The sequence below is a fragment of the Anomaloglossus baeobatrachus genome, chromosome 4 (genome assembly GCF_048569485.1).
Source record: "Anomaloglossus baeobatrachus isolate aAnoBae1 chromosome 4, aAnoBae1.hap1, whole genome shotgun sequence".
NCBI lineage: Eukaryota > Metazoa > Chordata > Amphibia > Anura > Aromobatidae > Anomaloglossus > Anomaloglossus baeobatrachus.
The window spans coordinates 520,081,613-520,106,656 of NC_134356.1; the positions used below are offsets into that span (position 1 = coordinate 520,081,613).

The window sequence follows — 25,044 nt, forward strand, 5'->3', positions numbered from 1 at the left end:
CAACATCATAGTAGGAGGTGATTTTAACACAGTTCCAGACTCAGCTGAAGACAGGAGGAGGGGGAAGGAGAGGACAGGGGATGTGGACAGAAGGCCGGACCATAGGGATGTGACATTAGAAGATGTGGGTTTGAAGGACATCTGGAGATTAGCTCACCCGCATGATAGAGAATATACACACTTCTCGCATCCTCATGATAGCTGGTCGCGTATTGATCAATTTTGGATTTCTCAAGGCCTAGTTTATGGGGCACAAGAATGTGTGATAGAAAACATGGTGATATCTGATCATAGTCCGTTGAGATTGGGTATCAGAGAGCAGTTCAAGAGGGGTACAGATATCATATGGAGATTTCCATCGTTTCTTCTCAGACAAGATAATTTCCACAGGGTATTACGAGAGTGGTGGGGAGAATTCACAGAGGAAAACAAGGAACACAAAGGGAACCCAGTGCTATACTGGGAAACGGCAAAAGCGGTCTTGAGGGGTCGCCTGATTGGATATGCGGCCATGATCAAAAGGAAAACCAATGAGAATTATAATGCCCAGAGTGAAGCAGTGCGGGTAGCATACACAAAGTATTTGGCTAATAGATCTCCCACGACGAAAGACAGATGGTTGGAGGCAAAAAGGGGGTTCGACGAATGGGCAAAAAAAAAAGGAACAATTATTTTGGTCGCACAGGGAAGCAGAGCTACATAGATTTGGCAACAAGGCGGGGAGGATGCTGGCAAATTTGGCAAGGGGTAGCAGGAAAATGACAGTGATTTCCAAACTAAAAAGAAAGGGGGGGGAGGTGACCACAGATCCTAAGGAAATTAATAAATTGCTGGGACATTTTTATAGAAAACTATATGGGCCAGGAAACAACGACATGACTGACGAGGCAGAGTGGTTAAGACAAGCGCACTTGCCTAGCGTAACAGAGGAAGATCTGAGTGACCTAAATGCAGATATCACTCAACTGTGACTAGAACAATCGGGGAGCTTAACACCAACAAGGCACCAGGCCCCGACGGTTTTAACAGCGAGTTTTATAAGGTTATGAGGGATCTGATCTCGCCAGATTTAACTGCGGTATTTAATGCATTTTTGGAAGGAGAGGAAATTCCTAAAAATTCAAACGTAGCATATATCAAATTACTCCCTAAGGGAACTAAAGACCTGGATGATCCCTCTAGCTATAGACCCATATCACTTATAAACCAGGATTTAAAAATAATATCTAAGATTATGGCTAATAGATTGGCCATGATTCTTCCAAGGATCATTACAGAGCATCAGGTAGGGTTTATTAAAGGGAGAAATGCTGTCACTAATATCCGGAAGACAATACTAGTGGTGGATGCGGTGAGATTGGATCAGATAGAGAGGGGGGCAAGACCCGCTCTAGTTACACTCGACGCAGAAAAAGCGTTTGACAATGTAAATTGGAGCTGGTTGGACAAGGTACTAGAGGCCACAGGGATTGTAGGCAAAATGAGGCTTTACATTAATCTTTACGCTAACTCGGGAGCTAGGGTACACACTCCAGGTTTTTTATCAGACGTGTTCCCTTTGATGAAGGGAACAAGACAAGGCTGCCCGCTATCTCCCCTTTTATTCGACTTGGCCATTGAACCATTGTCAAGAATACTGCAGGGCCCGAATAGTTTTAAAGGGATTAAGGTAAGGGGAACTGAAATAAAGACAGCACTTTTTGCCGATGATGTCATACTATATATGGGGAACCCTAACGTGGATTTGCCACAGACTCTAGCCCTAATTGAAAAATTTGGATTAGTCTCAGGATTCAAATTGAATAAAAAAAAAGTGTGAGATCCTGTTCCTAAAAGGGGGGAATGTAAGGGATGGTTGTATATGTGGCATTCCTATAGCACAGACATCACTTAAATATCTGGGAATTCATATAGGAAGAACGGTGGAATCAATTTACGAGATGAATTATGGCCCACTAATTAGGAAAATTATAGCACAACTAAAGGGTTTGAAGGGTCTACCTCTACCACTACTGGCAAGGTGCCACCTGATAAAAATGATGAGCTTTCCTAGACTGTTGTACCCATTCCAGACGATCCCGATATTGCTAAAACTGAGGGACGTAAATAGGCTCAACTCAGCGTATGCGGATTTTATATGGCGGGGAAGGAAACCTAGAATAAAGTTACGAACATTGATGAAGTCAACGGAGGAAGGAGGTCTTAGTTTCCCGGATGTTCGGGGTTATAACCTGGTGTGTATAATGAGACATGTGTTTGATTGGTTGAGAGGAACGAGCAGGCACTCAGACTATGGCATGGAAGCCAAGTATGCATCACCGTGGGATTTGGCGTCCATTTTACACTCCCCATTGTCCAGGGCGGATGGGCATATAAGGAACTCAATCTTATTCCGAGACACTATGCTAACATGGAAACTGGTAAGAAAAAAATTGGGACTGTCATGGAAAGTATCTAAGTACTTAAATCCCTGGGCATCTCCGAACTTTCCCATGGGACGGGAAAATAAGCTATTTACTAGATGGAAAGAGAAGGGCGTCGAGAGAATGAAGGATGTCATGAATGTGGAGGAGAGAAGGTGGCTGACAGGACGGGAAGTGCTTGACAAGTATGAACTTAATAGCTCACATATCATCCAGTATGAACAACTGAAGCATGGAGTATTTGTAGATTTGGGGGAGCTTGGAAAGGAATTGAATAAGAGTTTGATTGATGAGCTTATGGAAAGTGATGTAGCAAGTGTAAATGTTTCCAAAATTTACCGAACATTTCGGGGAATGCTTATATCTGGGGAGGATAGCCGTACTCTAACAGCGTGGGGGAAACAATTGAATGGGCAGGAAGTTGTAGGGGATATATTGAAGGGATGGGCACAGATGCGGAAACATGTTACCAATGAGAGATGGAGAGACACCCAATTTAGAATTTTACACAGGGCTATTATGGGCTTCAACATTCCGGGAAGGGATATGCGGTGTCCTAAATGTCAGAGAGAAAAAACAGATATGCTACATGGACTATGGGAGTGTAAGGAAATTCACAGGTTCTGGAATCAAGTTAGATTATTTGTCCAGGCAACATGGGGAATTTCTGGAAATCTAGAGCTAATGGTGTGGATTTTCCATTCCTTTGAGGGAGGAGTAAGAGGGGGATCGGACATGCCGGGAAAGAAGAAATATACAATAGTACATGACATAGCCATGATAGCCAAACGGTCCATATTAAAGCATTGGATACAAAGGGAGGGACCATCCATAAAAGAGGTCATCGGGGAATTACATAATTTATTGAGGCTGGAGAAAGTGGAAGCGGAAAAGGACAAAGACAGGTTGACACCCAAGTTCTTTGGGAAATGGAGAAATTTCATTGAAAGTCAATTTACTCAGGGAGAAATAAATAATCTGATGACACCATTTATACAATCGGAATGGTACCTTCTGAATGATAGCCAGGACAAACTGGGTAAATTGAAAATCACGGAGGTGTGGGTTCCGGAGGAAAGGGAGATGAGACGCTAAGGTAGCAACAAGACGTGCCAGAAAATTTGGAAGCATTCGGGGTTGGCTTAGGGGCTTAATGATTCTAATTGACTTGTATCGCGTCTGTTATTTCTTAGTACTTTTGCCTTGGTTTAATAGAGACCATATCAATCAGATAAACAGTTTAAAATATCAAGTTGGGGCATTGCACCCTATTATGTCACATATTGTCAGACAAATGTTTTTCCTTGTGTAACCTTGAATATCTTGTTATGTTTATAAAAAATTGGAAAATCAATAAAAAGTTTTGAAAAAAAAAAAATGCCCTCAAAAACTTTGCATACTACTGATGTCAGGCTTACTGGACGGTAGTTGCCTGGATCTACCCTCTTACTTTTTTTAAATATCGGAACCACATCAGCAATCCTCCAATCCTGAGGCACCAACCCTGTTACAAGTGAGTCTAAAAAGATGAGATACAGTGGTATGTCGATTATGGCGCTCAATTCCCTCAATATTCGTGGATGAATGCCATCTGGCCTGGGGGATTTGTCAATGTTTAATTTACTCAGACGCAAGCGTACTTCTTCTTGTGTTAAATAAATTATATCGGGTGGTGAACTTTTATTTTTTACTTGTTAACACTAGAAGTCCTAGAGAGGGGTCATTTAATATTTCTACCTTTGGAACCCAGAGACAGGTTGAATGACCTGAAGGATTTTAGCTAACATCCTATAATCACCGTCTTTTGTTCTGTAATTAAGGCCATTACTGTCGCACCACAGGAGGTTGTTGTTTTCCATTCCATTCCATTGATTTAGCCATTTAGTTTCTAGTTAGTTCTATTCAGTTCTATTAAGTTCATTTGACCCTCTTTCGGGACTTCAGGGGGGAGCTCGAAATTTCTGGGACTTCTAGTGTTAAATGATCCCTGGAACAGTCTGTTCCTTGGTGAACATGGATGAGAAGTGCCTGTTTAATATATCAGTCTTTTGTTTGTCCTAACAAAAGACTAACTTGTTATTATATTTTAAGGGGCCGATACCTTTGTTTTCCTTTAGGCATTAATGTATTTATAAAAGATTTTGGGATTTATTTTAATGTCCTTGGCGATTTTTGTTTCAGTACTTAATTTTGCTTGCTTGATTTCTTTTTTACATTTCCTATTGATATATTTATACTTCTGCCATGCAATTTCTATATTCTCAGCCTTCAATATTTTAAACACCCTTTGTTTTTGTTTTATTTCACTTTGTACAGTCTTATTTATCCATAGTGGTTTCTTTTGATTCCTGGACATTTTATTACCAGAGGGTATGTTTTTTACAGGACTCTAGGAGTATATCCTTAAACTTACCCCATTTAGGTTCGGTATCCCCAGTTACCATGACTTTGTTCCAATCTACACATTTAAGCTCTTCCCTTAATTTGTTGAAATCAGCTTTCCTAAAATTCCAGGTTTTAGCTTTCCCCCTTTTAAATGTTCTATTGAATAATATTTTGAAGCTTATCTTATTATGATCGCTATTGCCCAAGTGCTCCCGGATCTGTAGATCTGAAATTGTATCAGTGTGGAAATTGCAAGATTACTAATGTTGTTTTTCAATAAAGGTCTTGATATGAAAAAGAAAGACTTTGCCAAACCATGAAACATAATATACAGTTAGGTCCAGAAATATTTGGACAGTGACACAATTTTCGCGAGTTGGGCTCTGCATGCCACCACATTGGATTTGAAATGAAACCTCTACAACAGAATTCAAGTGCAGATTGTAACGTTTAATTTGAAGGTTTGAACAAAAATATCTGATAGAAATTGTAGGAATTGTACACATTTCTTTACAAACACTCCACATTTTAGGAGGTCAAAAGTAATTGGACAAATAAACCAAACCCAAACAAAATATTTTTATTTTCAATATTTTGTTGCGAATCCTTTGGAGGCAATCACTGCCTTAAGTCTGGAACCCATGGACATCACCAAACGCTGGGTTTCCTCCTTCTTAATGCTTTGCCAGGCCTTTACAGCCGCAGCCTTCAGGTCTTGCGTGTTTGTGGGTCTTTCCGTCTTAAGTCTGGATTTGAGCAAGTGAAATGCATGCTCAATTGGGTTAAGATCTGGTGATTGACTTGGCCATTGCAGAATGTTCCACTTTTTTGCACTCATGAACTCCTGGGTAGCTTTGGCTGTATGCTTGGGGTCATTGTCCATCTGTACTATGAAGCGCCGTCCGATCAACTTTGCGGCATTTGGCTGAATCTGGGCTGAAAGTATATCCCGGTACACTTCAGAATTCATCCGGCTACTCTTGTCTGCTGTTATGTCATCAATAAACACAAGTGACCCAGTGCCATTGAAAGCCATGCATGCCCATGCCATCACGTTGCTTCCACCATGTTTTACAGAGGATGTGGTGTGCCTTGGATCATGTGCCGTTCCCTTTCTTCTCCAAACTTTTTTCTTCCCATCATTCTGGTACAGGTTGATCTTTGTCTCATCTGTCCATAGAATACTTTTCCAGAACTGAGCTGGCTTCATGAGGTGTTTTTCAGCAAATTTAACTCTGGCCTGTCTATTTTTGGAATTGATGAATGGTTTGCATCTAGATGTGAACCCTTTGTATTTACTTTCATGGAGTCTTCTCTTTACTGTTGACTTAGAGACAGATACACCTACTTCACTGAGAGTGTTCTGGACTTCAGTTGATGTTGTAAACGGGTTCTTCTTCACCAAAGAAGGTATGCGGCAATCATCCACCACTGTTGTCATCCGTGGACGCCCAGGCCTTTTTGAGTTCCCAAGCTCACCAGTCAATTCCTTTTTTCTCAGAATGTACCCGACTGTTGATTTTGCTACTCCAAGCATGTCTGCTATCTCTCTGATGGATTTTTTCTTTTTTTTTCAGCCTCAGGATGTTCTGCTTCACCTCAATTGAGAGTTCCTTAGACCGCATGTTGTCTGGTCACAGCAACAGCTTCCAAATGCAAAACCACACACCTGTAATCAACCCCAGACCTTTTAACTACTTCATTGATTACAGGTTAACGAGGGAGACGCCTTCAGAGTTAATTGCAGCCCTTAGAGTCCCTTGTCCAATTACTTTTGGTCCCTTTAAAAAGAGGAGGCTATGCATTACAGAGCTATGATTCCTAAACCCTTTCTCCGATTTGGATGTGAAAACTCTCATATTGCAGCTGGGAGTGTGCACTTTCAGCCCATATTATATATATAATTGTATTTCTGAACATGTTTTTGTAAACAGCTAAAATAACAAAACTTGTGTCACTGTCCAAATATTTCTGGACCTAACTGTATAACACAAAAATATGAATTAACAATGGGTCATTTTACAATGACACATTCCCTATAATGGGATATTCTGCAATATTTCCATCTTTATTAATGGATATTGTCTGATGGTATTTGTAAAAGCAAGCTCTTTTGCAATTTAATAACAGCTCGCTCCAGAGATCCTGTTCAGCTTCGAAAAAGTGCTTACAAGCTGATTAGAAAAGGGCTTGTAAGCACTGCACATATTTTGCTATATAGCAGGTCGGTTTCTAGGGTAAAAAACTATAAACAAAGTGAAAGTGTTGATACCAGAGATGAGCGGACCTGAGCAGTAAAGTTCGGTGTTTATACCAAACACAGACTTAAAAAAAAATCATTGTTCAAGTTTGGAGTTCGGGATCTTTACATATGCTGACCACTCGATCGAACTTTGGTATGCTCTGGTACACTCAGTGCTCAGCCAAGTGCGAGCTGCTTGCAGTGTTTGAGCGGCTTCCACTAGGGGTACAATCAGTGTTATTGTGGAAGTGCCATGTTTATGGCTGCTCAATCATTGACTTCCAATGGGGTTTAGGTCAAGTCCGGGTCCATTACTGAACTTTATCTAAAGTGTGGCTGAACCCAAACTTCAACGGGTCCACTCATCTCTAGTTAATACTTCAAGATAAGTTTGAAAACTTTATCAATAAAATACAAAATTGCTTATATCTCTGAGCACTATCTGAAAATACCCATTTATGAAGATGAGAATAACTTTTTAAGGCAACAATAATCACCTGATCTTATAACCGAGGATATTGTACCTGTTTTGCTTTTCCTACAGCAGCTTTTCCTTGATCTACTGAAAAACTCAAATCTTGAGTGATAATTGCCAAACATCCTTCAAATTCTGACAAAGGCATGCCATTAATCTGAGAGGGGCTCCAGGCTGATGGGAATGTTACCCTCATATCCACACATTTGGGAATAGGGTCTATGATGACAGATACAAGGGTGAATACAAATATAAAAGGACAATTACCGTATCCGTCTACCACACATCACTTCATATTTTTATGTACCGTATTCTTCCTTTTCGTGTACTCACATTTATAAGAATTATAAACCGTCATGAGTAAAATAATACCTTTCCTCATGCCACGAGTCGTACACTGTGCACTGGTACATATGTTAGTGTCAATATAACACTGAATGAAATTTCTTTTACCAATGGTAAAAGCAAGTCTAGTTATTATTTTCTTATTTTGGCAATTAAAATATTATTATTTCTACATAACAATAGTAATGTAAATTCTAGTCTATATTACGAGAGATAACATCATTATTGACTTTCATAAGACTGGTATTTGTCCTCTATTTCATTCTCCTATTAGCGATAAAGGCTCTTCTAGAAGATTTTGAAAAAAGCTACCTATGCAAAAGTATCTTACCTCGGATGCCTCTAAAGCCACTTCTAGTTAGAAAAGAGGCCAACAACATCTTGTTCCTCCTTATTCGCTCCTGAGCAATAGAGCTTTGAGTGGTACAAACCTTCCCGATGTCACTGTCTTCCCATTCTCTCTGACTCTCTAGTAGCCATTCCAAGGTATCTCGTCCCAATACATCCTACAAAACATCAACACATATTGTAAAAAAACACACAAATCTCCATTTACATAAATTTAAAGAATTACTCCTACCAAACTTTGTATTGCTTTATAACTGTGAAAATATATTTGTAGTGAGGGAATCTGTAACGTGTATAAAGGCTATTAACCTGCAGCTATGAGGTTAATCTGCAGGTCATTAGCATTTGTAACCTGCCCGGTGCCGCAGTGCACATTATACCTCGGTGCTGGCAGGAAATAAACTTTATGCGTCCCAGCAGTGTTTGGGCTTCAGTCATGGGGCGTCCCCAATTTTAGTCACTGCTCTATGTATTGATATTGATGGCTGCAACCATGCCCCGGCATTGACTGACTGTTAGGTCCAATGCTGATTGGCTGTCAGTCAGTGCGGGTTATAGTTGCTGCTCCTGATACATGGACAAGTGACTGAACTCATGCTGGTGCCACTCCCATAACTAAAACCAGAACTTTGCCTGGGGGAATAAGATTCTTTTCCTCCCATCAGCGGGATTCAATTTGCAGGCACTGGGCAGGTGCCAAATGCTACTTACCTGCAGATTAACCCCATATATGCAAGTTAATACAGTTTTTTCACATACCAGGTTCCCTTTAAATACACTAAAATACTCACTGACTGTCATTTTACCCAGTTTCAAGTACCGCTCCGGTCCTCTTCTAACTCATGTGACAACTAGTCTAACTCTACCGGCTCACACTGTAGTGTATGTGTGAGCCGGAAGTGGCTTTTACAATGTAAGGCTAAAAAGCTCCGTTCTGACTCTCCAAAAGCTAATATTGTAAGAATTACTTCCGACACACACTCAATTTTTTGTGCATGCAAGACAGAATAAATGCAATGAGACCCAGATGTAGACCAGACCAGTACTGGAAACCGTAAAAGACAGCAATTAGTGAGTTGTTACCGCACCTACATGACACTACATACACATTTACACAGGGTTTGCTAATAAAAGTTTGCTGGGAGGACTTCTTTAAGCAGCTATTTTTAGAACAGAGCAACATCTATTAAAATATAAAAGTATTACAATGTATGGTAGTACATAGCCAGTCTATACACTGAACAGTAAAATTTGTGGGTAAATTCAAAAATAGAAGGTTCTCTGTATTTATACACAAGATTAAATATTTTTTTTTAAATTATTTGTTATTGTTTCACTGCACATAAAATGAAAAAAAAAAAAAAAAAGGCAACTTTACAGACAGCTACACACGTCTATGGCAACACTACAACTATGTAGTCTTATCCTGCAATCATGCTAAAGGCCACCAGCCCGCTATGTTTTTGCAATCCTATGAAATGTACAGTATGGCAGCAAGAAGTAGAGGCATCATCACGCAGAATGAAAAACCAATTAGATTTCAATTTTAGGTCCAATAAACCCTATAAAACAGCCCCTAGGCTCTGTGCGCATTTACCGTTTTTTTTTACGCGGATTTCCTGCGGTTTTGCTGCATGTTTTACTGCATGTTATGTTCATAACATCTCTGCAGTGATTCACCAGCAAAACCTATGGGAAAATAAAATGCTGTGCGCACTATGCGGAATTTGACAGCTGCATGTTTTGTTGCAGGATTCCCGCAGCAAAAACAATTGCATGTCACTTCTTTTCCGCACGTCGCTGCGGGATTTCACTCCATTGACTGCAATGTAATCATGAAATCCCGCAGGGAATACCGCAGGCAGCAAATTCTGTGCAGTTCATTGCATTTTCCTGCGTTATTCTCTCCGGTATTTCGCAGTTTCGGGACATAATGTTCATCGCTGCCCTGCGGTTTGCAGGGAAGTGATGTCATTATGACAGGAAGAGGAAGCTGACCAGAGTAAACACACACACATCACAGACACAAGACATATAGTAAACACACAGATCACACACAGACACATAGAATACACATACAAATCAAACGGACATACAGAAACCGCTGTATTTTTACCTTCCAGCCGAGGTAAACACACAGCGGCGGCCCGGTATTCTCAGGCTGGGGAGAGCGAGGGACAGGGTTAATGTCCCCCCCCCTCCCGCAGCCGAGAATATCAGCCCACAGCTGCCTCGGGACTGTCACATCCATTATGCGGCAGTCCCGGAGTGTCCCCGACTCTTCCAGATGCCGTGATGCGGTGGCAATCCAGGTAATAACGAGTTAAATGGCAGCGGATTGCTGCCATTTAAGTCCAGGCTTGATCATGGCAGCGTCTATGAGACAGCTGACATAATCAATCCGTAAGTAAAGTAAAAAAACACACCGAAAAATCCTTTATTTTAAATAAAACACAAAAAAGCCCCTGTTTCATCCCTTTATTAACCCCCCCAAAACACACAGATCCGGCGTAATCCACGTCCTGCGACGCTTGCATCCAGCCACGATTGACACACTGCACTGAATGCAGCCTCACAACGAGACAGCAGAGGTAACCACAGGTTATTTCCCACGGCCGGTGATGTGAACAACACATTACCGCTCAGGAGAAATGCAGCGTGTGCTCACAGGGACTCTATCTATCTATCTATCTATCTACTACAGGGGTGGGGAACCTTTTTACTGCCGGAGGCCATTTGGAATTTCCTACTAACCTTTGGGGGCCGCACAACATTATCAACTTGAATAATAACCCTGCTATATTTGGTCAAACGATTAATTAACTCACCCCTACTGTGGAGGCAGGAGCTACTTCTCTTTAGTGCGACTGTGATGTTCGGTGATATTGATCATCTTGTTTCTCAGAGCTGCTTTTCCAAGTTTGTCTCGGTCTGGAGATGCTGGGGGCATATACATCACAGGAGGGGCTGGGACATATGCATCACAGGAGGGGCTGGGGCGCATACATTACAGGAGACACTGGGAGTACACATCACGGGAGGGGCTGGGGAATATACATCACAGGAGGGGCTGGGGCATATACATCACAGGAGGGGCTGGGGCATATACATCAGTAGGGGGGCATGGACAGCCCTGGTGGTGGCACAGACATGACTGGGGACAAGGACTGCACTAGGTGGCAGCACGGACCGCACTAGGTGGCAGCACGGACCGCAATACGTGGCAGCACGGACCGCACTAGGAGGCAGCTCAGACCACACTAGGAGGCAGCACGGACAGCAATAGGTGGCATCATGGACAGCACTAGGTGGCATCACTAGGGAGATACAGACAGGTCTGGGGGAGCAAAGACATCAACAGGAGGGCACGGACTGGGGGGCATAGAAAGCAGTGGGAGGGTACAGACAGCAGTAGCGAGTTCAGAGCACTGGGGGGTACACAATACTGAGGGGTGGCACACAGCACTGGGGAGCACGGACAGCATAAGGGGGGCACAGACAGCACTGACCGTGGCATGGACAGCACTGGTGGCAGCATGAACAGCATTAGGTGGTGCGGACAGCACTGGGGGGGCATAGACATCACCCAAAGGGTACAGACAGCACTAGGGGGGTACGGACAGCAGTGGGGGGTTACACAGCGCTGAGGGGGTACACAGCACTGGGGGTACACACTGTACTAGGGGGTGTACTCAACATTAGGGGGTGCACACAGCATTAGGTAGTACACACTGTACTAGGGGATACACAGCACAAGGGAATACACACTGTACTAGGGGGTACACAGCATTGAGGGGTACACATAGCACAAGTGAGTACACAGCACTGAGGCTGAGCTGGGAGGGGGGGGCAGCGATGGGTTGAGTACTCACAGTGAGGGGGAGGGGGGAGTCACACACACAGCAGGTCCGGGAGCCTGTTAAATCTGCCGCAGCTCTTGTGTGACTTATCGCAGCGTGCTGCCCCGCCCACCAGAGCAGACTAGCACAGTCCGGGGGTTAAGCCTAGAATGTATGGGCTGCAGTCAGGTCCTGGAAGTCAGGATCTGGATAGAGCCCGTACATTCTAGCATCTACCCTCAGGGCATCAGGCAGTGGGATTTAAAGGGCCGGCAGCCGGGAAAAGCGCGGCTGCTGCCAGAGCACAGCGGTCCCCAGGAATGTGCCCGGGGGCCGCATAAAAAGTCGTCACGGGCCGTATACAGCCCGCGGGCCGGAGGTTCCCCACCCCTGATCTACTATCTATCTCAGAAGGAAATGACTTTTTTTTTTTTCTTCAATGTGCTTTATTGCATTGAATGCATTAAAACACATGTACCAACCCGCATGCGACAAAACCACGGCAATACCGCGAACAATAGCGCCGCATGCGGTTTTCGGGTGCGGTTTGCCACGTTTTTTTACCGGGGGTGCGGAAATCTTTCAGACCTTGCAGAATTTTCTTAAGAGAATTCCGTTTTCCAGTGCGCACAGGGCCTTAGGTGAGAAAACAATAAATAAAGACCGCAGAAAAAAGTCAACATTTCGAACTGCAAACTTATGAGAAATATACTAGCTGATCGGACGGCCAATAAACCGGTACCAGCGGATCACTGCCAGATTTAAAAAAGAGTCCGATCTGCTCCGGAATCCGGTGCCCATATAAGTCAATGGGGACCGGAATCCGGAGGTTAAAAACGTTTGTGGAGGGGCTAGGGGGATAGGAGCGAGCGCGGCATACTCACCGAGGCGCTGTCATGGCAGCACACTCCTTCCGGGTCACGCTCTTACCTTCCGGAGCCGACAATTCAATATTCATTGTTTTCCCCGCCCACCGGCGCGTGTTGTTTGCAGTCAGACATGCCCCCACCCTGAGTGGCAGCATGTCAGCTAACTGCAACCAATCACAGGCGCCAGAACGGCCGGTGGGCGGGGAAAGCAGTACAGTCTGTTGGTCAGTTCACGGTGGTGAATACACTCGGCAGCACAGTCATAGCGCGCGGCTGCAGCCCCAGCTGTCGCGCTGTATCTGTGCTGTGTATCCAGTGCCCAGAGTCACACGTGCGAGGCTTTGTTGGGTGCTGCCATGGCAGACTCGCGTGAGCCCCTTGCATGTGTCATTCCGGTGAAAGTAAAAAACCGACGCTAGGTTCCCCCTATTTTCATCCCCAGCCATGATAACGCCGGCTGGGGGCTGGTATATCCTCAGCCCGCAGCCGCCCGGTACTGCCGCATCTGTTAGATGTGACCATACCGGTGTGCGCTACCGACTCTTCCCGGTGGCGTGATGCGGTGCCAGTCGGGGTAATAGCAGGGGCTAATAGTGGCACACAGCTGCTGCTAAACCCTAGCTTTGTGTGATGGCACAGGCGTCTATCAGATACCTGCATCACACAAACCTGTAAGTGACAGTAAATAAACACAGACACAGAGAACAATCCTTTATTTGGAATAAAATACAAAACACACCCTGCTTCACCTCTTTATTAAGCCCAAACACCCTGCAGCTCTGACGTAATCCACAGGAGAAGTCCCACGCCGCTTCAGCTCTGCTACATCTGAATATCACAGAGAGCGGCACGACCGACCACTCTCTGTGAGCTCCAGAGAATGAATGAGCTACGCATTGAGCGGTGACGTCACTCAAGGTCATTTGCGGTCACAGCTGGAGGTTCCCACGGTCCTTCATATGTGATCGCAGGTAACCTGACCTCAGGTGGAGGTCACTGAGTTCACAGACCTGCATCTCCTAGCAGAAAAATTGCAGTTTTTTGGGCCAAGAGATGCAGATTTTGTGCTGAAATTTTTATACCATATTCCTGCATCCAATCTACACCTCCTGGCAAAAAAACGCGGTGTTTTGGCAGAATTTTTTTACCGCGGTTTTTGCCGTGGTTATTTTTCTGCGATTTTTGCCTCGTTTTCTTACCAGGCGGTGCACGTTTGGTGCTGAAATCGTCTGCACCAGCTTTCAGCACCAAATTTCCACCTGCTGGCAGAATTTTTTTTTTTTTGTGTGGGGGGGGGGGGGGGCAAGGGATGCAAATTTGATACTGAGATTTTTACACCATATTCCTGCATCCAACCTACACCTCCTGGCAAAAAAACGTGGTGTTTTGACGCAATTGTTTGCCACGGTTTTTGGCGCGGTTATTTTTCCGCGATTTTTGCCGCAGTTTTTTGCCAGGAGGTGCACATTTGGTGCTGAAATCGTCTGCACCAGCTTTTAGCACCAAATTTCCACCTGCTGGCAGATTTTTTTTTTTTTTACTCCTGTCAGAAGTGTGCAGCAGTACCGGTGATGCGCTGTCAGACTCTTGCGGGTCTGACATCACCTGTGTATGTGACCATACCGGTGTGCGATACTGGCTCTTCCCAGAGACGTGATGCGGTGCCAGTTGGGGTAATAGCAGGGGTTAATAATAGTGCACAGCTGCTGCTAAACCCTAGCTTTGTGTGATGGCACAGGTGTCGCGGGCGGAGGAGGGGACGCAGCGCTCTCCCACTGCTCGGGTCCGGCTGCCTCTGCTGCTGCTGCGGCCTGCTGCTGCTCGGTGGCTCGAGCGATGGGCCGGATCCCGGGGACTCGAGCGGCGCTCCTCGCCCGTGAGTGAAAGGGGTTTGGTTGTTGGGATAGTTTATTGTCCGTGACGCCACCCACGGTTGTGGTGATTGTATGGACACCACCGCTGCTCTATATGGGGATCCCGGGAGCGGTGACAGGGAGCAGCGAAGTTGTTAGTTCTCCCCTCCGTGGGTAGGGGGTAGTTGTCCCGGGGCCCAGTGATGATTTGGGGGATGCTGGATGGCAGGGCCGGTGCAGGGCTTGGCGGGGTGCAGGGACGCGGGAGCAGCGCTGTGCCTCACGGCACTGTGGTACTCACTCAGCCTGAGATGGTGACACAGTTCTCGGTAAAACAGACGGCTGGAAAGACGGTTCCCACGGATGGCTGCTGTTGCTTTTCCCCGGTAGTTGACGGTGACGGTCTCTGTCCCTGCACCTAATGAAGTGTTGGTAGCGATGGGTTCCCACCGGTAACCCGCTCCCCGGCCTGGATATGTGCCGGAGGAGCCCCTCTTTGCCCGCAGGCGCTGGCACTGAGAAACTGGTGCCCTGGCGGTGGCGGTGTCTCTCTCTAACGGTTGGACTGTTGCCTTCAATCGGGACTTGGTTGTTGGGAGACCCAGAGGTCCCCTTCACTGACGGATTTGGCAAATTCACGGCGACTCCTAGCCTTGCCGGGATCCGAAAGGCCCCTGCCAATGGTGCTGGCTTCTCTTCGTATACCGCTCCGGTACCGCCGGGCCACCACCCGTCCACGGTCCTTTTGGCAACCTCCAAGCAGCCTCTCCTGCAGACAGTCACCGCCGTCTGCTGACCTTGCTGTTCTCAGTCCGGGGCACACACCCGGACCAACTTCAGGCTTTCTCAACTGTCACTTTCTCTTCACCTTTCCTCCTCTCACTTGCTCCTCTACCACTTCCTTCAGCTTCACTTCTCAAACTCTATCTCTCCTCACTCCTTCCACTTCTACCTCTCAAACTGATCTGCCTGGTTTTCCCGCCTCCAGGGCTGTGAACTCCTCGGTGGGCGGAGCCAACCGCCTGGCCCACCCCCTGGTGTGGACATCAGCCCCTGGAGGAAGGCAACAAGGATTTTGGGTTAGCTTTGGTGTACCTATCCGGGGTGTAGGGTGTGGTGGTGTTATGACCTGTGACCCCTGGCTTGCCCAGGGCGTCACACAGGCGTCTATCAGATACCTGCATCACACAAACCTGTAAGTGACAGTAAATAAACACAGACACAGAGAACAATCCTTTATTTGGAATAAAGTTCAAAACACACCCTGCTTCACCTCTTTATTAACTCCCAACACCCTGCAGCTCCGACGTAATCCACAGGAGAAGTCCCACGCCAACACATCCAGCACTGCTACATGCCAGAGCGAGCAGCCATAGAGCACGACTGCCCGCTCTGAGTATAGCCTATTACTGAGCCGCGATAAGCGATGACCGCAGCAGAGACTGTCATGTCGCGGGCGGGGAGGAGGGTGTCAGCACACTACGCTCACCCCTTCTGCTCGGGTCCGGCGGCTGCTGCTCAGTGGTGGCTCGAGCTGTGGGCCGGATCCCGGGGGCTTCTCGAGCGGCACTCCTCGCCCGTGAGTGAAAGGGGTTTGTTGGGTGTGGGGATAGTTTATTGTCCGTGACGCCACCCACGGTTGTGGTGATTTCACCACCGCTGCTCAATACGGGGATCCCGGGGATGGTGATGCGGAGCATCCAGGTGTTATGTTGCCCCTCCGTGGGTAGGGGTTGGTGATCCCGGGGCCCGGTGATGGCTTGGGGGGTGCAGGGCCTGGTGGGCGCAGGGACGCGGGGGCAGCGCTGTGCCTTGCGGCACTGTGGTACTCACTCAGCCTGAGACGTTGACACAGTTTTTACGGTAAACCAAACGGCTGGAAAGACGGTCCCACGGACGGCTGCACTTGCTCTCCCAGTAGGTGACGGTGATGTCCCTCTTCCTAGCACCTTTGTGTACTTGTTGGTTGCGATGGGTCCCCACCGGTAACCCGCTCCCCGGCTTCAAGCTGGACCGGAGGAGCTCTACTCTTTGCCCGCAGGCGCTGGCCCTGAGAAACTGGTGCCTTGGCGGTGGCGGTGTCTCTCTTACACTGGCTGGGCTGTTGCCTTCAATCGGGACTTGGTTGTTGGGGGATCTACGTCCCCTTCACTGATGGATTTGGCAAATTCTGCCGACTCCAAGCCTTGCCGGGGTCCGAGAGGCCCCTGCCCTGGTGCTGACTGTCCTTCGGAACACTGCTCCAGACCGCCGGGCACACAGCCTCCGGGGTCCTTCCAGGAACTTCCAAACGGTCCCCCTCCAGACAGTCACCGCCGTTGCTGACCTTGCTGACCTGTCCTGCACACAACCGGACTACTTCAGGCTTTTGCACACTCTTTCTGTTCTGTCACCACTCTTGCTTTCCTCCTTTACCACTTTTCTTCCTTCACTTTCACTTCCTTAACTCATCTTAGCTGTTTACTCAAGCTCTCCCTGAGCTCTAACTGCCTTGTTTCTCCCGCCTCCAGAGCTGTGAACTCCCCGGTGGGCGGAGCCAACCGCCTGGCCCACCCCCTGGTGTGAATCATCAGCCTCTGGAGGAAGGCAACAAGGATTGTTGGTTAGCTTTGGTGTTCCTACCTGGGATGTAGGGTGTGGTGGTGTGTGACCTGTGTACCCTGCTTGCCCAGGGCGACACATTCCCCCTTAGCAAAATGCAGACCATCCGCGGGCTGCCGTCCAACACCGGTTTTATTTTTCTGTAAAAGATAACATGGTAATGGTAACATATATACATTTTTAATAACTCTTCCCATAACGGGAGGCACATTTCTTTAACGTTGCAAACAGTTTACGGTTACGGTTTCCGCTCTCTCCCACCCAAGCAACCTGGCCCTGATGCTGCCTCTAAAGCCCAGGCAGCACCCCTTGACCCACAGTCCAGCACACGGTACCCGAGCGGGATCTGTCCTTCTCTCCAGAGGGTAGCCACCGGTTCCTTTGGTGGCTGGGCCCCAGCCTGCTCTGCTGAGGGCCCTCCCTCCAACCTGCCTCTCCGGAGGCGGCATTGCGGAAACGGTAACGGCAAACAACATATTTACAAGCCACTTAACGTTTGTGGGTGCCCTGCAAGTTCACGGGCTTGTCCATGGATAGTTCCCATGCCAAACTTTTTAAACGGTCCCCACAGGGACAACGGTGCCGGCTCCGGCCGGTTGCAAATCACAGCAGACAATCAGGTAAAGTACTCAGTATTATCATTTTTCATCATTCTCTGCAAACTTTTCAAACTTTTAAACAGCAACTCACACAACTTTCTGGTGGTCCCAACGGGGACGGTGCAACGGGCATCCGCTGCCCTACTCCAGACTTTCAGGCTCAGGCACTCCTTCCAAGGGAGGGGGCTCGGCGCTCACTCAGGACTCTTGGCTGCCCCTTAACTTAGCGTCCAGCGCGAACCACCCCCGCTCCCCACAGTGCCGGGTGTATTGCACGATGTCTCCCGGCATTAGGTTGCGGCCGGGATGCTCCTCAGGCAGGTGGGCATTCACATCCCGCCGGGCTACAAACACTTCGGCCTCCAGGCCCGGCTCGTAGATTAACCCGTAGCCCCGGCGGACATCAAACCGCCTCACCTGCCCCTCGTACAACGGACCCCGGACACGGAACGTGGCCTGTCGGAGATTCTCTTTTTCTTTGATAGCTCGGGCCACCAGCTCGGCCTTCTTTCGTTCCCTCTCGGCGATCTCCAGGCCCAGCGGTACCGGCTCCCTATCCCAATACGGCGCTGCTGCCAGCGCCGGCGCACGGGTCGGGCCCCGCGGGACATCCTGGACGTTGCCCACTGTCAGGAATCTGGGCGGCATGTCTCGCGGTGTCTTGGCCTTGGGCGCTGCTTTGCAGCAACAACCCGGCGCTACCTCAACCGAGGTGTGGGGGATGGGCATAGGGGCTTTCCGCTGCTGGGCCTTCGGCTCGGAGCGGGTCATCGGCTCCGGCTCGGGGGATTTTTCAGGGGATGCCTCCAGTTCAACCTTTGGAATCTTCCACGGTAACACCTCCGGTTTACTGCGGGCTCCGGCTACAGGTTGGCCCGCCTGGGCGGGGATGCTGGGTGTTGCTACCGGTTGCGGTGGTAGCAGGCCTAATGGCGGGGTCACGGCCTCCGGGACGGGTGGCGAGGGAGGCAGCGGGGGGAGAGGGCTTGGACCGGGTCCCTCAGCCGCAGTGACCGGTCCCTCGGGGACATAGGGGCGTGGGTCACTCACCCTCCCTTTCTCCGCTTCCTCCTCGCGTCTCCGCACGGTGGCTATAACATCCGCCATGTCGGCCTCCCACTCCTCCATGAGGAGCTGCATCTTCACCTGCAGCCGTTGGTAGAGCTGCGCGGTCCGGATCTCCACCCACGCCGCGGTTCCAGGCGCGGGGGCTACGGTGTCACGGGACGGCATCCACATGGTGACTTCTTCTTCTTCTTCTTCTTCTTCTTCCAGGAACGGTATGTCTGCAGAGTCCTGGCGTCCCTGCTTTTATAGCTGCAGCTACATGCAGCCAGCCGCCATCGCATCCCCCTTAGCTCTTTCCGGCCCCTCCTCTCTCGGGGCGGGGTTTTGGCCTTCGCGCCTCTACTGCTTGAGAAGACGCTCGAGCGGAAACTTTTCGCGCCAAAGATGGCGGCTTCTGAAATTTTTCTGCCGGATACCTCCGGCGGTAACAAGGCGCACCTCTACCAGACGGCAGAGCGGTAAGATCCTGTTCGTGACGCCAAGTTGTCGCGGGCGGGGAGGAGGGTGTCAGCACACTACGCTCACCCCTTCTGCTCGGGTCCGGCGGCTGCTGCTCAGTGGTGGCTCGAGCTGTGGGCCGGATCCCGGGGGTTTCTCGAGCGGCACTCCTCGCCCGTGAGTGAAAGGGGTTTGTTGGGTGTGGGGATAGTTTATTGTCCGTGACGCCACCCACGGTTGTGGTGATTTCACCACCGCTGCTCAATACGGGGATCCCGGGGATGGTGATGCGGAGCAGCCAGGTGTTATGTTGCCCCTCCGTGGGTAGGGGTTGGTGATCCCGGGGCCCGGTGATGGCTTGGGGGGTGCAGGGCCTGGTGGGCGCAGGGACGCGGGGGCAGCGCTGTGCCTTGCGGCACTGTGGTACTCACTCAGCCTGAGACGTTGACACAGTTTTTACGGTAAACCAAATGGCTGGAAAGACGGTCCCACGGACGGCTGCACTTGCTCTCCCAGTAGGTGACGGTGATGTCCCTCTTCCTAGCACCTTTGTGTACTTGTTGGTTGCGATGGGTCCCCAACGGTAACCCGCTCCCCGGCTTCAAGCTGGACCGGAGGAGCTCTACTCTTTGCCCGCAGGCGCTGGCCCTGAGAAACTGGTGCCTTGGCGGTGGCGGTGTCTCTCTTACACTGGCTGGGCTGTTGCCTTCAATCGGGACTTGGTTGTTGGGGGATCTACGTCCCCTTCACTGACGGATTTGGCAAATTCTGGTGACTCCAAGCCTTGCCGGGGTCCGAGAGGCCCCTGCCCTGGTGCTGACTGTCCTTCGGAACACTGCTCCAGACCGCCGGGCACACAGCCTCCGGGGTCCTTCCAGGAACTTCCAAACGGTCCCCCTCCAGACAGTCACCGCCGTTGCTGACCTTGCTGACCTGTCCTGCACACAACCGGACTACTTCAGGCTTTTGCACACTCTTTCTGTTCTGTCACCACTCTTGCTTTCCTCCTTTACCACTTTTCTTCCTTCACTTTCACTTCCTTAACTCATCTTAGCTGTTTACTCAAGCTCTCCCTGAGCTCTAACTGCCTGGTTTCTCCCGCCTCCAGAGCTGTGAACTCCTCGGTGGGCGGAGCCAACCGCCTGGCCCACCCCCTGGTGTGAATCATCAGCCTCTGGAGGAAGGCAACAAGGATTGTTGGTTAGCTTTGGTGTTCCAACCTGGGATGTAGGGTGTGGTGGTGTGTGACCTGTGTCCCCTGGCTTGCCCAGGGCGACACAGTCACAGGCTGGGGGGCGCGTCAGCCTACAACCAATCACAGCTGAGAGAACGGCCGGTGGGCGGGGAAAACACGTAAAACTGTGTGATTGCGTGCACAGCAGAGGAAGTGAAAGTGCGACAGGAAGCAGTGTGCCGCCATGACACTGAGTCTCGGTAAGTATGAAACGCTCATTTATTTATTGTTATTTTCATTTTTATTAATTGCCAATTCCGGATCGTGCACCCAGAATCCCGCGCCCGGGTCCAGCCCGGGGATAGCGCTGAAACCGCGCGGATCCGGACGTTTACAGTCTGGGTCCGCCCAACACTAGAAATAGTAAAAAAGACACACAGCTATGACAATCTCATGCTATTACCTTGCGTACAAAATGAATGCTTTCTGGCGTTAAATAGAAGATCAATCTTCCCAGTAGTTGTATATGTGTATGTGACCAATGAGCTGGGTTCCTGAAAGGTAGTAATAACCATAGTATTATAATGGTACATATATATGGTATATCAAATGTACCTACAACAAATTATTACGTAATTACACAACACTGAGCAATGTCATAATATCAGTGGATATTGAAATATATTGAACTACATCTAGCCGTGTATCAATGGAAACTGGGGTAAGCTGTTGAGTAATGAGTACCTATTGAAATTCAATATCTGTGATTATGTGCTATATGTTGTATATCACTATATGGTCAACCAGCCAGGAATTCTCTATAACATACTGATTACCTTAAAGGAGTTTTCCAGAAAACCCCTGTCCCCTGGCTTCAGTTTATTTAAAAAAAAACTAAAGCCCTTAACTCAGCCTTATCAGGTCAAGTGCTGCATCTCCGGCACCCAAGATGAAGTTAATATGCTGTAACTAAATAAAAGTCGGGATAGAGACTACTGTGTGTCCATAATCGGGACCCAGTCACTCTCTGCCCTTATTCAGATTGATGTCTGCTGACACATGGTGAGGTTTTAATACTAGAGAGTGTTATGTACTGTCCCGATTTGGGTACATCTCGTCGCGGTGGGATGGCTTTACTCTTTTTTAAATCAAAAATAGTGTTTACTAAGTGTACTATGTTTATTTATTTGCATTATGCTTTCATTTAGTTACAGCAGGGTATACATCTGTGACACCCGCACGGGACCCGAGGGATTGGAGTAGCTCGATCCGTTCCCTGTGAACCCGTCGCCGAGCCAGTGGTTGTGCAGTTGTGGCCTGGCCTGTTTCCGTGGCCCCATGGTGCGCAATTAAAAGGGGTTAATTTAAAGGGGATAGTCCGACTACACGAGCTCCCCCGAGCTTTGGTGTCCCAGAACAGTTTGGCCCGAGCCGCTTGGATCTGGGTCTCTGTGCCCTGGGGGAGGCTCGGTGGAACAAAAGAAAAAGGAAAGGAAATAAATGATGCAATGTCCTACAGATGAGGTAGAGGTGCTGGGCAATAACTGAGATCCACACAAGTAACACAGTGCAAGTCTTTTACTGGTGCAACTGGAAAAGGCTGCCTCTGGATGTGCTGGCTGCTCTGGTTGCTGTGTGCCACCACTTTTACTGTGAACCTGGCCACACTCTCCCTGGCACTCCTGGGGTTTGTTGTCCTCCCTGGCGTGGAGCCGTTGGAGAACTGGGGTTTCTCTGGTCCTGTCGCTGAGCAGCTTGAGCTAATTTAACAGGTTCGACCGGGGCCCTCTCTGTGCCTGCTGCCTATGCCTCAGACTCTTGGGGTCGACCGTGGGCTCTGAATCCCACCGGCCGTGCAAAACTCGACAATTCGACCTGAATCTGTACCTTGTCCTGGGGGTTTGCTCCCCACTGCGTGCCAAGTTCCGTGTTGAGCCCTGGGTCCTGCTTCCAAGGGATCCCTCTGTCCCCGAGTCTGGATCACCTCCACTCTAACTGGGCACTCCTCCTTCTGTTAGTACTAGGCTTGTATCCAGGCTCCATGTGGCTTCAGCCTCTCCACACTTCCCTTTATCTCTCCATTCCTCTGCTGCTCTGCATGCAACAGCTGCTCTCTCCGCTCCTCTCTCCGACTCCTCTCCTCGCCATCTTTACACACCGCCTACATGCTGACCCCACCTACTCACACCCTCCGCACTCCCCAGGGTCCTAATTACAGGGGGGCTGGATTTATACTTTAAGAGACCAACCCTGCTGATCCTGTGTCTCTGTCAGTGCCCTCTAGTGGTGTGTAATGGTGTGGTGTGGGTGTTCTTGATGTGTCACAGGTGATAGGAATTCAGCTTGCCACTACTGGAGGTCTATTTGTAGCGGCACCAGTAAACCGCAGGGGCGCTACACATCCATCTTATGTTCTTATAGGGGTTTTCTTTGCTTATGGCCAGTGTGAACTTGCGTTTATATGCATGTATACCAACTCATGCTTCGGCTCAGTTTTTCATTTTTTCGTAGTCTCTTTTAGGCCCCCTTTACACATCCGTGTTGTGTGAAATCCGTACCAGAGACACGGGCACACGTCGACCCATTAAAATCAATGGGTCTGCCCACACGTGCGTGTTTTCACATGGACCCTGTGTCCGTGTGGAGCATACGTGTGTCTATGTGCTCCACATGTAGACATGTCTGTTTTTCTCCGGCAGCACAGGTGTCACACGGATCACATGGATGTACTCCGTGTGACATCAGTGTGACACGTACCAGAGAAAAACACGTTTCTGTGAAATAAAATGAATTTCTATACTCAACTTCTCCAGCACTGCTGTCTCTGCCGCTGCTGTCACTTGCTTCTGTGGCGCCCTGGACAAGCCAGGGGCCACAGGTAACTACACACACACATCCCCCACCCCCAGCAGTTCACAGCAGTCATCCCCAGTGAGACCTGATTTCTTCCCTCGGGTTCAGACAGACACACCAGATGGGCACGCCCACCGAGGAGTCTAGCTGGCCTGAGGCAAAAACCAGCTCAGACAAGGCCAGGCAGAGGAAGAGAGAGGAGGTCTGCAGAGAGGCAGACGCAGACTGGGGCCTAGGTTGGAGCCTAGGTCCCTCGTGTAGCCAGTGAGGCAGACGGTAGTGGCCATCTGCAGGAGCCGGGAAGACAGTCTTGGTGGAACCGGAGGTAGCCGGGACAGGGTAGTGGCCCGTCCGGTACCGAACCGGGGAGCCAGCTGGAAACCGGAGTGCAGGAGGAGCGTACACAAAGGTGAAGGAAATGACTTACACTACCAACCTGGGGTCAGGGGAAAAACACCGCAGCCGTCTGTGGGACCCGTCCATCCAGCCGTTTATTTTACCGGAGACTTTGCATTCGTCATTGGCTGAGTGAGTACCACCGTGCCGTGCGGCACAGCGCTGCCCCCGCGACCCTGCACCTCACCAGGCCCCATAACCCGCCTGCCGTACATCCCTACCTCCCTCACCGGGCCCCGGGACAACCAACCCCCTACCCACGGAGGGAAGAACCAACATCAGCTGCTCCCTGTCATCGCTCCCAGGATCCCCGTCCAGAGCAGTGGTGGTGTCACCAATCTCACCACAACCGTTGTAGAGCCACCACCGAGCAGCAGCAGCAGCCGGACCCAAGCAGTGGGTGAGCGCAGCGTCCCCTCCTCCGCCCGCGACACTTCCGACCCCCGCTCATTATGCTCATCACTAATTCACTGCAGTTCGGGCCAGAAGCAGCAGCAACAGCGGGGAGTCAGCAGGGCTGGAGACCGCAGAGCAGAAGACATCAGCACCACGGACTGCAGCAACCGGGATAGGTGAGCAGAAAGTTCCTGCTCTTCGTTTGTTATTACGGATAGCACACAGAGAACATTGTCAAAATCACAGCACACGGAGGGCGACAAGTACCTTTTACACGTCCATGGAAAACATGCGTAATTTTCACGGACATGTGAAAGAGGCCTTACTCAGTACAAATAGGGTGTGGCTCCCTTTTCAGTGAGCTGGGTATTTCATCTATAGTGCTTACCATGGCTGTGTGTCCATAGTTGGGACGCAGTCACTCTCTGCACTTATTCAGATTGAGGTATATTCTGACACATTGTTAGGTTTTAACACTCTAGAGTGTTATGTACGGTCCTGATTTGGGTACACCTTGTCGCATTGGGATGGCTTTATGCTTTTTTGATCAAAAATAGTGTTTACGAAGTACCCTATGTTTATTTATATGCACCATTGCTGTTATTTAGTTACAGCAAGGTTAATATTTTCATCTTGGGGTTTCTTTTTTTAATAGCAATCAATGGTAGCAACGGTGAAGACTCAGCACTGGACCTGGGGAGGGTGAGTAAGGAATAGTTGTTTTTTGTTTTTAAACAAAC

At 48.8% G+C, this 25,044-nt stretch overlaps 1 protein-coding gene across 1 annotated transcript in view; it reads right to left on the minus strand.

Annotated features, from left to right (window-relative positions):
- STRC (stereocilin) overlaps positions 1-25,044 on the minus strand; it is a 140,597-nt gene that overhangs the window by 38,754 nt on the left and 76,799 nt on the right. Inside the window, exons 20-22 of the mRNA XM_075345883.1 lie at positions 21,123-21,213; positions 8,202-8,376; positions 7,575-7,744 (exon numbers count right to left, since the gene is read on the minus strand). Coding sequence (XP_075201998.1) covers positions 7,575-7,744; positions 8,202-8,376; positions 21,123-21,213 — 436 coding nt within the window. The remainder of the gene's footprint in view (positions 1-7,574; positions 7,745-8,201; positions 8,377-21,122; positions 21,214-25,044) is intronic.